Source organism: Pristis pectinata, chromosome 6 (assembly GCF_009764475.1).
Source record: "Pristis pectinata isolate sPriPec2 chromosome 6, sPriPec2.1.pri, whole genome shotgun sequence".
Taxonomy (NCBI): domain Eukaryota; kingdom Metazoa; phylum Chordata; class Chondrichthyes; order Rhinopristiformes; family Pristidae; genus Pristis; species Pristis pectinata.
In genome coordinates this window covers 72,621,035-72,636,051 of record NC_067410.1, presented here as the reverse complement: position 1 = coordinate 72,636,051, position 15,017 = coordinate 72,621,035, and the positions used below count along the sequence as shown (strand labels likewise).

At 40.2% G+C, this 15,017-nt stretch overlaps 1 protein-coding gene across 3 annotated transcripts in view; it reads right to left on the bottom strand.

Moving 5' to 3' along the window:
• pik3cb (phosphatidylinositol-4,5-bisphosphate 3-kinase, catalytic subunit beta) overlaps positions 1–15,017 on the bottom strand; it is a 158,873-nt gene that overhangs the window by 2,749 nt on the left and 141,107 nt on the right. For all 3 annotated transcript variants that reach the window (XM_052018267.1, XM_052018265.1, XM_052018268.1), the window contains exons 18-20: positions 6,905–6,983; positions 4,298–4,465; positions 199–322 (exon numbers count right to left, since the gene is read on the bottom strand). In XM_052018267.1, the coding sequence (XP_051874227.1) occupies positions 199–322; positions 4,298–4,465; positions 6,905–6,983 (371 nt within the window). The remainder of the gene's footprint in view (positions 1–198; positions 323–4,297; positions 4,466–6,904; positions 6,984–15,017) is intronic.

The following is a 15,017-nucleotide window of genomic DNA, read 5'->3' as shown; positions in this document are numbered from 1 at the left end:
TTATTGAACCATACAAGATTCTGAGGTGGCATGACAGGGTAAAGGTTGATGTTTTCAGTAGGGGGGAGAGTCTCAAATGAGGGGATGTAGTTTCAAGATAAGCAGCTGGTCATTTATAACTTCAGAGTAAAATAGTTTGAGATTAATGTTAATGGTTTTATCCCAAGTCATTGCTTTACAAATACTATTGGATCATACCTGACCAGATTCCCGGACCATGATGTTGTCACTATGTCTGTCCCCAATCCCTAGAACATAGGTTGCTACACAGTAGCCAGCACATGACAGAGTAAACTCCTCAATTGCTCGTTCAAGGGCATCCCTGTGGACATAATGGAAGGAAAAAAAGATAATTTAATGTTTTCTATTGGTCTTTTGAAAAGCAATAGTTTCAGCATTCAGAAATAAGAAATGACTGGTACTAAACAGGAGATCAGGCAGCATTTATGGAGAGAGTAAATGCTCACTTCTCATAACCTGAATAGTTGTCATTCTTATAAATAATGTAATAAATAGATGCATCTGTAAAAGGTTCGATCAGCCAGGGCAAGCATTTTTTTTTTCTTTTTTGTTTCTTGCTGTTTGCTGGAAGTCCAATCGCCAGTTCCTTCCTTGAGGATTTGGCAACTGAGCTGGTCCACCCATCCCAATGTCCTCGAGCTGCTTCCAATTACCGGAGGGTAACCAACAGGAAATTTTCCTGCCTTGACTTAGCCTGATGCCTAAGATTTCATGAGGTCTGAAATTAATATGGAGGATCACTCCTTCCTGATTGTATATTGTGTCCTTGCGTGATCCTGTCTACCAGTGGGACGGGAACCTGTGACCTTGTTCAAGGGACGATTCTGCGATTACGATAATGCCAGGATGTTAACTGAGTTGCATCTCGCACAGATCTCTAGGAGCCGGTGAAGAGCATTCTGCAGGGTTGGATGAGCTGGGTTGACATTTGTCTTGCCTGGTGCCTAAGTTGGTGCCTAAGTCAGTGCCAGGTTGTCCACCTTTCTGGTTTGTGGAAACGCATATTAGCCTTGAATGGCACACTAGGCTGATTTGAAAGCAGTTGAGAGTCAATCACATTGCCTTTGGGGTTAAAAAGTACATGACTGAAGACTCAGTGTGCCATTCAAGGCTAATATGTGTTTCCACAAACCAGAAAGGTGGACCACCTGAAGCAGAAACCTTTTTATGACAAATTTAATAGTTTTATGGTCATCATTACTGTTGCTGGCCTCTGAATGTTCCTAGACTCATAATTCAATCATCATACTACCATATCGTGCACGTGTTACCTATTGTGATAAAACCACCTTCATGGATTTCTTTGAGAATACACTAAGGCAAGTCTACAAAGATCTGACATTAAGAAACAGCAGTGCTTATAAATAATTCTGACAGCAGGAACTTCCCTATCCCTTTCAATAACTACTCTGCTTCACCCATGAACTGAATGTTCAGTATGACTGCTACTTAGAATGGCATCAATTTGTGGAAAGTTTTACAGCAAGCCATGCAAGTCACAATTTGCCACGGATGAAATGAATAGATTTGTCAAAAGAATCTGTGCTAAATCCTTCCAATGGCTGTAGTTATTTTTCTCAGATGTGCGCAAGAATTTCTTTAGAACCCTAGGCAGAAATCCAAGCCATTCCAAACCCAGGATGATCCAAAATATTTTCACAACAGCTCATTGTTTACTCAAAGTCTCAAAGTTAATGATTTTTATTTAGCTTTGTGCATGTTCGCTGCACACAGACCGTGGTACTTGGACACAGAACAAACCCGCCATTATTTAATAATAGTTGGAGACACAGACATTGGTTGGGGGAAAAGCCTGATGACTCCCCTAACCACATTAAGTCTTGCACCAGCAGTAAAGTTCTCTGCCTTCATCAGATAACATAGAACATAACAGCGACGTCCCACGGAAAAATGAAGAATACAGCAATGAGGATTTCAAGTGGGAATATTACTGAAAAATCTTAACATTCAGTGCTGTGACAAAAATTTGGCTTGAGGCAACATACAGCCAAGTTACTGCTTCTCTTTCCACAGATTCTGCCTGACCAGATGGTACTTCCAGCATTTTCTGATTTTTACGTTGGTTACATTGACTTTTCAATCACCAGGTAACTAAGGTTGATGAAGACAGTAGTAGACTTTGTCTAAGTGGACTTTGAAAAGGTCCTGCACTGTAAGCTGATCCTGAAGGTTAAGGCACATGTGATCCAAGATGAGCTGGCTAATTGGATTCTAAATTGGCTTGAGGCAGAGAGTGGCAGTGGAGGGATGCTTTTCTGATTGGAAGTATGTGACCATAGGTGGACTGCAGGGATCAGTGCTGGGATCTTTGTTGTTTGTGACATATATTAACAACTTGGATGTAAATGTAGAGGGTATAATTAGTAAGTTTGCAGCTGACACAAATTGGTGGTGTTGTGGATAGGGACGAAGGTTGACTAAGGGCTACATCACAATACAGATCAAACAAAATTGGAAGGATTATTGGCAGATGGAATTTAATCCCAAAAAGTGTGGGTTGATGCATTTTGGGAAGTCAAATAAGGGTAGGACATATGCAGTAAATGGTCAGGTGCCAAGGAAAGTTGATGAGGAGAAAGACCTTGGTTTAAGTCCATAGTTCCCTGAAAGTGGCAATGCTGGGGGATAGGGTGGTAAAGGCAGCATATGGTATGCTTGTTTACATAGATCAGGACACAGAATATAAAAGTTGGGACGTTATGTTGTAACTTTACAAAACACTGGTTAGACCACCGTTCTGGTCACCTCACTTCAGGAAGCATGTTATTATGTTAAAGAGAGTGCAGAGCAGATTCATAAGGATGTTGCCTGGATTGAAGGACTTTAGTTAAAGGGAGAGATTAGATTCTAGGCACCCCAGCCAGGGGAAACACCATCCCTTCACCTTTCCTGTCAAACCCCATAATAATTTTACCTACAGTAATACAGAACAGAAGCAGGCCCCTTGGCCCAACTCGTCCATGCCAACCAAGATGCCCATACACCTCCAAGCCTTTTCTATCCAATGAACCTGTCAAAATGTCTTTTAAATATTGTTAATGTACCTGCCTCAACCACTTCCTTTGGCAGCTCATTCCACATACCCACGAACCTCTGTGAGAAAAAGTTTCCCTGTCAGGTTCCTATTAAATCTCTCCCCTCTCACCTTAAACCTATGCCCTCTCATTCTTGATTACCCAACCCTGGCAAAAAGACCGAGTACATCCACCCTATGATGAAAAACACACGATGATGCTGGAGGAACTCAGCAGGCCAGGCAGCATCTGTGGAGAAAAGCAGGCAGTCAACGTTGACCACCTGCTTTTCTCCACAGATGCTACCTAGCCTGCTGAGTACCTCCAGCATCATTGTGTTTTTCATCTAGATTCCAGCATCTGCAGTCCTTTGTTTCTCGAGTACATCCACCCGATCTATGCCCCTCCTGATTTTCTACATCTCTATAAGACCACTAATCTCCTATGCTCCAAGGAAATAAAGTCCTAACCTGTCCAACCTCACCCTATAACCCAGCCCTGAGTCCCCACAACATCCTCGTAAATCTTTTCTGCACTCTTTCCAGCTTAACGGCATCTTTCCTATAGCAGGTGACCAAAACTGAACATAATATTCCAAGTGCACCGTTACCAACATCTTGTACAACATGTTTCAATGAAATCTCCTCTCATTCACTAAATTCCCAGAACACAGACATGTATTGATTAACCTCTCTTCATATGAAAAATATGCCATACCGTGAAATATTCTGCTGAAACGTTTCTGCACATCTTCAGTAATGTATGTACAAGGATACCCAGATCCCTTGGAACATCACCAGAATTCAATCTCTCACCATTTAAAAAAAAAACTGACTATTTTTATCTCTCCCAAATGTGGTTTTGATGCCACTCGGCAGGATGGGAAAGATGGAAAACCAGGTGGGGTTTCATACCACTAATACCCACTTGGCTCGCACCTGCATAAATTTGGATAAGGATATCCCATGGGACTGTAATCTCAACATTCCCTGATTAGTGACTCAAATCAAGACTTGTAAATTGTAGAGAAATCAGAGGGAGCTCAAACATCAAAACTACATTTGTCAGGAAATTCCCCAGTAAGCAGCTTTGTGCGGGAGAGAATGGTGTAAATTAGCATGAAAAAGTGAGGGAAGAATTCAATAATGCACATGCACAGAAGATGGTTAATGTATTCTTGCTTGCTTGTTTTGTTGCTTGATGTATTCTTTGGATACATCAAGCAACAAATTAAAACTTACGGAGAATTCTTCTCTTTAAGCCAGTTCAGCAAAGCATCTTTGTTGAAGGCAGCAGTAGCGGCAACATTACTGTTGTTTAGCTGGATATTGGCTATTGTTTCTGAAGCAGAAACCACCTGAATAATACCAGATTTGTCTCCCGTTGCAAGGCAGCCATAAGGCACAATTCTGAAAAAGAAAAGCACAAAGGCTATATCGATGATGATAAAGAGAAGGCAATTTTATTTCAAAGTCAGAGATACAGCACAGAAACAGGCCCTTCGTTCCACATCAACCATCAAGCACCCATTTATGCTAATCCTACACCAATTCCCTTTTTTTTTTATTCTCTCCAATTTCTCATCAACTACCCCCAGATTCCACCATGCGACTACAAAACAGGGGCAACTTACAGCAGCCAATTAACCTATCAACCCACACATCTTTGGGGATGTCAGGGGGAAACCTACATGGTCACAGGGAGAACGTGCAAACTCCACACAGGCAGCACCCAAAGTCAGGATTGAACCTGGGTCTCTGGTGCTGAGAGGCAGTGGCTCTACTAGATGCACCACTGTGCTGTGGGAATCTCACAGATGAAGAGAGTCTGCTTAATAGATGTCTCCTGGAAATAAACAGCAGACACGTTTACTGTGCAGTAAAAAAAACAGGTGAACTGAAGATGGGATTTTTTGCAAGCAACTACTGTGATGAAGCTATGCTTCAAACACAAAGCATCCTTTCTATCATTGTTCTCTTCTACATGCATGCTACTTCTTGATTTGCTTTTATAGCAGAAATTCTGAAAGAAAACTCATCAATAAAAAAAAGTAATCTTTTCTGTGGAATTTGGCTAAATTCAGAATTTTTGGTACACTTCCACAGAAGATCAACAGATGGCGCTGCATTGTCTCCACACATTCATTCAGAATTAAAAATCGCAGTAAGGCCAAGAAAGTCTACCAATTCCAGATGCTGAGGACATTATCTATTTTTTTTCCTGGATATTCTGGCACATAAATACTTCTGTGGCTTCTCTCAGTTTAGAGCAAAATATAAACAATTAAAACCTGGAGCATCAAATACCTATTTTGGTGAGCACAGTGGACCTATAACTGCTAATTTTTTTAAACAAGTTTAATGTGCCTATTCAGAAAAGCGATGTATTGCTAGTGTCTAAAATGAAGGTAGATCAACAATAGCTAACAAAGGTGCCCTAAAATGCCCGATTGGTCGGTCTTAAATGAAATTTGCATATTCTTATATTTAAAAAGACTGATGCGGTGGCATACATTTGCTGCCCGGTTTGTAGTAAATAATTTGCAGTAAGCTGCTTGAAATTGAATGGGAGATTTGCGTCAGGTTAAAACAATATTCCAGATTCACTTTACTTCTCTCATTTCCCTGCTCTGCAGACTGATTAGGAAAAGAGACTTACTTATTCTAAAATATCTGTCTGGACTTCAACTCTGCTCAAGAATAAACTAAATAATTACTAAGGACAATGAACAATACATTTTATAAAGCAGCCTGTTCCAGAAATAATCTATCTTGTTGTGGGAGATTGGCAGGGGATAAGGAAGGCAATAAAGCCACTGAAGCCAATTAGTGCCTGCGATATTGAAAGTGGGAAGTGCTGCTCATCTTATCATAGAATAACAATTGAACCCCATCTGTACAAGAAGTTCAAAGGGTACATTGGTACCATTCCAGAGCATTTTAACTTGCCCTCCTTCCAACTCTACTGGGCACACCTCCAACTACTTCCCCTCTGAAAGCAAACTGTGATGAAAGGCTCTTTGGACCCAGAGGTCAATGAGGTCAACACAAGGGGAAAAAACATCCTGGTTAGAAAGGCAGCTTGACAAGAGTCAAGTTGAGGACATATCCTCGGGGTGTAGTCCATCTCATCCTGCCCCTTTTTATCAACAATTTGATTGCTGAACCTTTGTAGATTTGGTACAAATGACTGACAGAACTACAAGCAATTCTTGGCAATAATATGTCTTTTTCCTTCCTTTAACTGCATTTTAAAATGATTTACTGATGTTTCCCTTTGCAGTGCTATTACATACTATTACTGAAATTTATAACACAAGCTGCATCCAAATTTGTCTTTTGCATTAAACAGGCTCATTCTTCTTTGTCTCGAAAGTCTGCATTTCAGATCACAAACAGGCTACAGAGCCAAAGTGATACATGCACCGTATAATGGGTGATTTAACTTTTAAATAGTTATTCTATTGCTTTTTAATTACTTCGCCACTCCAGAAAAATGTTAAATCAACAATACTCAAGATTGCTTTGTTGTGGATGGATTAAATTCTGGAAGAATGCACCAATGTACTAGCTGTAACATCATCTTTAGGAAAAAGTATGCTCCAACTCAGTGAACACATCAAAGTTAAGACCAGGGTCCCACATAATGAACCCATATGCACTCTTCTAAGCTAACTATGCCTTAAGGCCTAATCTGTCTCCTTTTTCCGCTCAGTGTTTTCCTTTCAATGTGCTTCAAATTTTCAGATGGAATAACTGGAAACGTTCATGCACACACTGTCACAGTCTGGTTTGTAAAGTTATGCCAGTTGAAAGGCAGCTGAAGGAAGTGAACTGTGGGAGGCCTACCTGAGGTCTAAGCCTGCCTCCTTCCATAGCAAGTCCATCAAGTGCAGAATTTGCAGAGCCAGCATGTCTTGTCGCAGATCTGAAAAAAAAGGAATGAAGTAACAGGGGTCCGTGGACTACCACACTTGTTGGAAATTCTCCATGTAAAATGCAATTAGACTGCAATGAGCATGCCACCATAGATTCTTAAATTCTGTTTTATAGCGTGGTTTAATGAACTATAAGTCATCTCAATTATAAACCAGCACATCCTGCTATTGTCTCAATATGCTCCATTAATAAGGTACAGCAAAACCACTACTGTTGGGTGATAATGAATACATTACGTCAAAGGCATTCATTAGTGTAATGAACATTTAGCCCCTACTTGCTTTAAGCACTGTTGATGCAAGTACTTTTTGTTTTAAAAAAAAGTACTTTTCCATTGCAGGTGGTTTTCTTAATTTCACTGAACCTGACCTTTAGAAACTTTCATGACCGAATCTGACTGTTCTTAAACTTTATGACTGGTCTGTTAGACTTTAGAAGTGAAAGCTGGGACACCGCCAATGGGAGAGTAAGAAAAACAAGCAACAAACTCCACTTTCAAGAGCTACTGCACTTCAAGGCATCAATTTAAGTCTTGAATTAATCATGGAATAAGCAAAATGAATTTAAAACCTCCAACCATTTATCATTTGTTAACTGAGAGGAAATAAGGGAAGAGTCTTTGGAGGTACTGGTTTTTGCCTGTCATCCCAAATGCATATTTTTGCTCATCAATAAAGGTAAATTGTGCAGGTGTTCACTTTTCTTGTAGATTCAGTGGGAAACTGGCTCACTAAATAAATAATGGCTCACTTATATGTATTTCAAGCATGGTCTCGACCACACAGTGCTCAGGAATTAAATTCTTACAACATTCTTCTATAACCAGGGGATTTAAATTAGGACAACACCTAGTCCTTTTTGAATACTCTGACAGTTTTCTTTTTTAAGTCACTCCTAAGTTACTTTAAGAGCTGTGGGCATGCTATGTTGGCGCTGGAAGAGTGGCGACACTTGCGGGCTGTCCCCAGCACATTCTCAGTAATGCAGAAAGATGCATTTCACTGTGTGTTTTGATGTACATGTGACTAATAAATATCTACTATCCTACAATGATAAGGTCTGCAGAAAACTGGGATGACTTTTTTTTTGATAAAAGTTGATGGATTAGCAAATTGGTAACCAATTTATATCTTTGGCTCAGATTGGTAATTAAAATGTATCAGCACAGTGTTCACCTACTTCCGAGAAACGCATCCTGGTTGCAGAGGACCACAGTACCACTACTCCTCTGGCAAACTGCTATAACAGTGTCATCGTGGTTTCCAACCATTGCCCCATATTTCAATCCCAGCAATTTCAATGCTGAATGAGTGAACAGATGACGCAATGATTACACATGTTGGTAATGTGTGTTACGTTATGCCTTTTAGTACTGACCAGGAACTTTGGTTTGGCTAACAAAGGTTCAACAGTTACCCCTTCTGAAGCAATATGGTGAGGCACAGCTTTAACACAAGCAAAGCAGATTTGACTTCACTCTGCTTTGTTCCTCATTTCTGTCAATGTTCTCATCTACAATCACTTTTGTTCTCTTCATTGAGGCAAAGGTCTAGAGAGTAATTGACACAGTTTGCAAAAAGTGAACACTGACAACATTTTGCCATTTAGATTCAGTACAGATTAAGCAAGATATTCATCTTTCCTTAGTGATATGAAAGATATTACCAGTACCCACTACGAAACTTCCAATCTAAATCTGCAAACTGGGTTAAACGAGATTTATATTAAAGATGTGGTAATGAGTACATCAAGGCTTTTGACCCAACCCTCTCTTCCTCAACAGCAAATCTGTTGAAATAAAGTGTCTTTACAATGGTTAAAATCCTGCTTCTTCACTGACTTCAAAAATAATTTCTAAACCCACACAGATTTTTGGTTCCATTCCTGGATTCTAGCTCATAAGGTCTGCATGTCACATCACTGTGACCACAGCAAATCAACTGACAAGTTGCTTCACGTGGGGTTACTACACACAAAAAAAAATCAACAGCGATTACAAAGTTTTTTCCTGGGGAAGTGGGTGGTGGTAAGGAAGCCAACAGTTTGCAGACAAACTAACAACTCGGTTATCTCTTCCACCTCCATTCTACTCCCAAACTAGAGAGCCAAACATTAAGTCAGTTAGATGGACTTTGTTTCCTCTGTATGTTTTACAGCATTGTCGCCTGCTCGGCCAATTAACTCCAGCTAATCACCAACACCCATGAAATAAGACAAAAGAAGTATCACAAGTAAATGGCAGGGGTGGGGGAGGGAAAGAGACAGAGAGAGAGAGAGACAGAGAGAGAGAGAGAGTGAGAGACAGAGACACACCAAGTAACCTTAGGGCACCAAAGCGATCTAATCTCATGTCAGTGTACTTTTACAATCCAGTTAGTTGATGCCATCAACCATGCAAATGGATCTGCTTCACATCTTATTGAAATCTACCCAATTAGGCATTTCTTTTTTTGTTTTTTTTTCATGTAGCTTCTGTACTTGGAGTGTCAAGATTCTTATTAGTGGACCACTGTTGTGCCTTGTAATGGGGACTTATGATAATGGTTTGCACCTATCAAAGGGGAGCGACAGGATATCCAGTCAGATAGTCAGAAGTCATGGTATTCAAGTTTATACATGCTTGGCTTGCTGTTTGGAATCCACTCCTTTAATATAAAATGACAAATCCTAAACACCAGCTTTCTCTCAATAGCTTTGAAATATACACATTAGAAATATCTAGTACTTTAAGGTTCACACCTTGAATTTGGCTGAGAATGGAAAGAAATTTCACATTGGTTAATTGGGCTGAAATATCAACTTAAAATGGAGGCCCTGATCCTATTATACAGCTGCGTAATATGAATCTCTGATCACTCCTACAAGTTCTCACAAGCTATATGATCCATCTTATCCATATATACAATCTTGCACAAGCTCCCTTCAGCCTTTCAAGCACACTCAACATATGAAACAGTGCTTTCTTCCATTTTAATGTTTTCAATCACTAATGGAAGAAAAGTAGAAGTAAGATCATTAAGAGAGTGATATCTTCAAATATTCCTTCAAGATAAACACACTGAACTGCTTTGAACACATTCCAAAAATCCTGCCCTGACAGCACACTTAGAATTAGTATAAACAGCCAATTGTGAGCAATTCTTAAGCACAAACCCTGAAGTTTGAAGTTTTGAAGTTTTGCAGCAAGACAGACTGATAAAATACAATATGTAAAATGGTAAAGCTGTGATCTTTTTTAGAACCATCTTTACATTTAAAACACTGTGCTTGTTAAACCTTGTATTCCATGTTCTAGACATTTTCACTTTTCCATGTTGTCCTTCCACAGAAGTCAAAGTTTGAAAATTATCCCGCTTACAGTAGTTGCTTTCTGGATTTGGTCTTGTGTTCATTCACCAAGCTGCCTTTAAAACGGTGAATTTACATTTGTAGGTTTAAGTAAAATAATTTTTCAATGTACAAATCTAATACAGTTGTTTGTCCTTGTTTTGTGTACAGAAGGATACTTGGGGTTAAGGGCTGGTGATTATGGCAGCAGATCTGTTCAAACGGAGAAATTGATGGACGTGCATCTTTATTTTAAAAGTTTAACCTTATTGTTTTTACAAATCTATCTACAGCCTTGCTCCAACCAATCCATAAGCTCTTCTAGCCCGACAACCATCCAAGATCTGCCCTCCTCCAAATCTGGTCTTGTGTCCTTCCATCAAGACCGCACATTCATCTGTTTGAGCCATTAACTCTTGAATTGCCTCACTAACCCATTTTAAAATGAACCTTCTGTTATGAGTCTCTTTATAACCAGATTGGGATTAGAGTGTGGTACTGTAATTGGATCAGGTGCAATGATTATCAGGGAGAATGGTCAAAGCAGGAGGGATGGGAAATGAGGAAGGAGAAGAGAAAGACAGAAAATGGCTTGGGGATGAGGAGGGTAGAAAGCAGACTCCCTCCCTCCACAACACTACTTGTCTCTCCACCTACCTTTGTATCATCAACAAACTTGGCCACAATGCCATCAGTTCCTTCATCCAGATCATGAACTATCCCAACACTGACCCTTGCGGAACTCCACTAGTCACCAGCAGCTTTTCTGAAAATGACCCCTCTATTCCCTACTCTCTGCCTTCTGCCAGTCTCCTATCCACGCTAGTACTTTGCTTCTAACACCATAGGCTTTTAGCTTGCTTTGGAGCTTCGTGTGCAGCACCTTGTCAAAGGCCTTCTGAAAATCCAAGTTAATAATGTTCACTGACTCTCCTTTGTCTAACCCGCTTGTTACCTCCTCAAAGGATTCTAACAGATTTGTCAGTCAAGATCTCCCTTTAATGAAACAATGCTGACTTTGCCATATTTTATCATGTACTTCCAAGTACTCCAAAATTTCATCCTTAATAATGGACGTGGTTTGCTGAAGAGCCTGTTTCTGTGCTGTATGACTCTATGATTACAGGTTATCTATTTCCCTTGAAAGAGCAGTCAGAAAGCAGTCAGACAGGAGAGGCGAGGCTGTAGAGATGGAGAAAGGGGGGACGAATGGAGGGATAGGAAAAAAAAGGTGAAGGCAGAGGAAGGATGCAGAGAGATGAAACAGTGTTGAAAGTGGATGGGGAGAAAAGACATCTACTCTGCAAATAACATATGACACCAACTCAGACACTTCAAGCAGTTTTCAAATATGCATCATGTCACAGCAAAGTGCTTCCTGTTTAAATGTTCAAACTTGGTTTTCACCAGTTTCCATTTAAGTCTTCCGTTCCTTCTTCACTGATTCACTTTGAAGTCATCTAGATGAGTTCCCCTCCTCCCTCAACCACTTTTTTTCTATACTGCAAGGCTCATATTTCTCTAATCTTTCCTCATAGTTCATGCCCTTGCGCTGTTCCTTTTCTCTGTAGCCCTTCCAACATATGTATATCTTCTGTGGCGTGGTGATCAGAATTGCACTGAGTGTGGTCTGACCAATGTACCATGAAGCCCCTTCAGAACTTTTGCAGACTTGTGTTCAACTGTTCTGGTTCTACAACAAAGTATTCTGTCAGTTTTGAGTTACGTATTGAAAATAATACATCCACTTATGGACACGTTTCGGAGTTTCCCGGTACTAACTCAATTCCATACACTGTATAATTATTGTCTTCTCATCTATTTAGCAAAGTGACTACATGAATGTTCCCTTTTTACTGTTGGGGAGTTAAGGGGAGGGGGTGTCAGGACACCTGTTAGAGTTACCAGGACATCCATTTGAGTTGCCATTAGAAGACCCTGTAGGAGTTGGCTTGGATAGCATCAGCCAGAATTGAGAATCTGCAAACTATGGAGAGACGCACACTTGCACTCCCACTAAGCCTCACAAACTGCTACTGTGTACCTACCCTATACAGAGGTCAGGCCTCCAATGAGATTATAATGAAGGGGTTGCTCAATATCCTTCATTACCTCCATTTAGACGAAAATGGTGAGGAACAGGAATGGAGGGCAGTGCACAAGAGGAGACTCCACAGGAATGTTGCACTTATTCCTGATAAAGAAGACCAAGGGTAGAGAAGCCACCAAGCCCCAGATCACCTTGAAAGCAAGAATGATCTGCACAGGTTCGGGACATTGATGCCCCCCGTGCTCCCCACGAGGCACTCCCATGACATATTGGGCAGCATGCTCACTCATGTCCGACTGCCAGTCATTCCACTGATCTTTTAATTGGCCTTGGACACCAGTAGGAAACCTGCCCATGGATGGCAAGAACCTTTGATGGGTCACCAAAAAGCATGCACAAAGGAAGCAGACTTCTAGCAAGCAGGCAGATTACAGTCTCAAAGGGGACATTGTGCGAGGATGTTGAAACCCTCATTAAACTGTGAAACTGATGAGAAACTAGAGTGTTAAAGTTTTGAATTACTGGGTTTTTAGTTGTTATAAACCATTCTGAACCTGCAGTCTTCACCCGAAGGGCACATCACTTTCTCATTGAGCAGAGGCAAGTCACCCTGGTGTGGCAGCTGCAGGACCTGCCATGCCTCATCTGGAGAAGTTGCTGATAAGAGTGTTGCCAGCAGTATTGCCACTGAGGCTCCCAAGCAATAACTATGTCAGCAGTTAAAGTTTGGAGAAAGTTTTCCCTGTTAGTTTGAACATAATCTGTGGATTTGAAGCTGCTCTGACACCTTGCTGTGAGTTGTGAAGCTGCCCAGTAGGTCTCTTTATGTCAGCAGACTGTCCCTTTAAATAATGATAAAAACAACAATCCTAGCTCTCCCAAGGCTGTTCGCAATGGTCATCAGTTGCACTTATTATCTTCAGTTTATGTTGGTAAAGGTAGGTGTGGGTGGTGCAAATAATGGTGTAATTCTGATGGTGGGAAACATTAGTTGCACTACCCTGAACAATGCGTAGAAATGCCTGGTTTAATTTCACAATGGACACAATTTTGGCAAGAAGTGATTGCTATGCAATCTTGAACAGGTACATCAATGAGGTGAGAGGTGTGGAGTAGGGAGAAATTTCAAGGAGCTAATCAATCCAATTTGTAGGCTAGAGTGGATAATAATCAGGAAGTTCATGTTAAATTTATTAACACTAATTTGGCCACAACTGGAGTGCTGTGCTCACTTCTCAACACCATGCTTTCAGAACCATACCTTAAAACTATCTGATTTTTTTTGCAAGAACCATGGCAGGGTCCCTGAGCCAAATAACATTGTGCTAGAAGGGAGACTTTAATAATATTGAAGCAATTTAGTTAGAAACTTAAAGGGAAAAGTAAAAAGTAAACTCCAGCACATTTGTCACACCAGTTGTAAAGGTGATAGCAGTCCCTGTGAATTTCCCACACAGCTCCAATTAAAAGATCCTCCACACTTTGCTGTTGGGTTCATCATGAGCTACTGCAAATTGCTAAGTTTCCTTTTACTTTGCAACACATTTTAATGTTCCTATGCCAGGGACCCGTGTACAAAAATCTGCGCTTACACAGCTGTGAAATATTGAGTTTGCTGTCTTTTGGATGAAACGTTAAACCTGGCCCAGTCCGTGTTCTCAGGTGGAGGCAAAAGCTTCCACTGCTCTGTTCTGAAGAACAAAGAGGGGAATTATTTCCCATGTCCTGACTAATTGTTATCCCTTACTTAATATTTCTAAAATAGACATTCACTCATTATTACAACGCTGCTTGTGGCAGCTTGCCGTACACAAATTTCTTGCTACATTTTTGCATTGCAATGCTGACTGCACTTTTAGCACTTAAGTGGCTGCAAAGTAATTTGTGATAATGTGAAAGGCACCATATATATCAAAGTCTTTATGTTTTGTTCTGTTCTCTTAGTATCTGGCTAAAAATTCAAATTAGTTTTGTGTTTAATGAACACATGAGCAACCAACCCATTCTTCACACTGTAATAAGAATTACTTAAGAGAAAAAGGATTCAGTTTCTGACCAGAAGAGGTCACTGCTGCATTTCATTAACAACAGATCCAATAGGATTTTACTTTCTTTCTGCTTTTGAAGCAAATATTCATCTTAACAATGTTAAAACAAAGCCAAATGGCCTCTATTATATCCAGCTGTACTGCTTGAGTGTGCCTTTTCCATTCTAGGTCAACATTGCAAACTGGTGAGCTTGGAAGTCATGATGCTGTTAACTTTTTACAGAAGTATGGTCACAAACTAGGATCAAAGTCTGAGATGATAATCAAACAATTGTAGATCTGTGCCAGATACCAAGTTTATACTACACACAATTAAATATAGCTAGACTCCCAAGTCCTCCCAAAATAAAGTTGCTTTAGCATAATCAAAAGAACAGGAAGATGAATGCTGTCATTAGATTGTTATGCAAATTTATCCTACTGAACACGCTCAGTGTACTGTTACTAATAATATTTTATAAATCCTACACACTAGCGTAAATCACACTTAAGCAAGCTCCCCAATGCATGACAGGACATCATTTCCAAAGAGAAAGGGGAATGTGCCAAAGAACAGATTAAAAATTGCTTGATTTCAGTCTCCAGTTGAATTTATTTT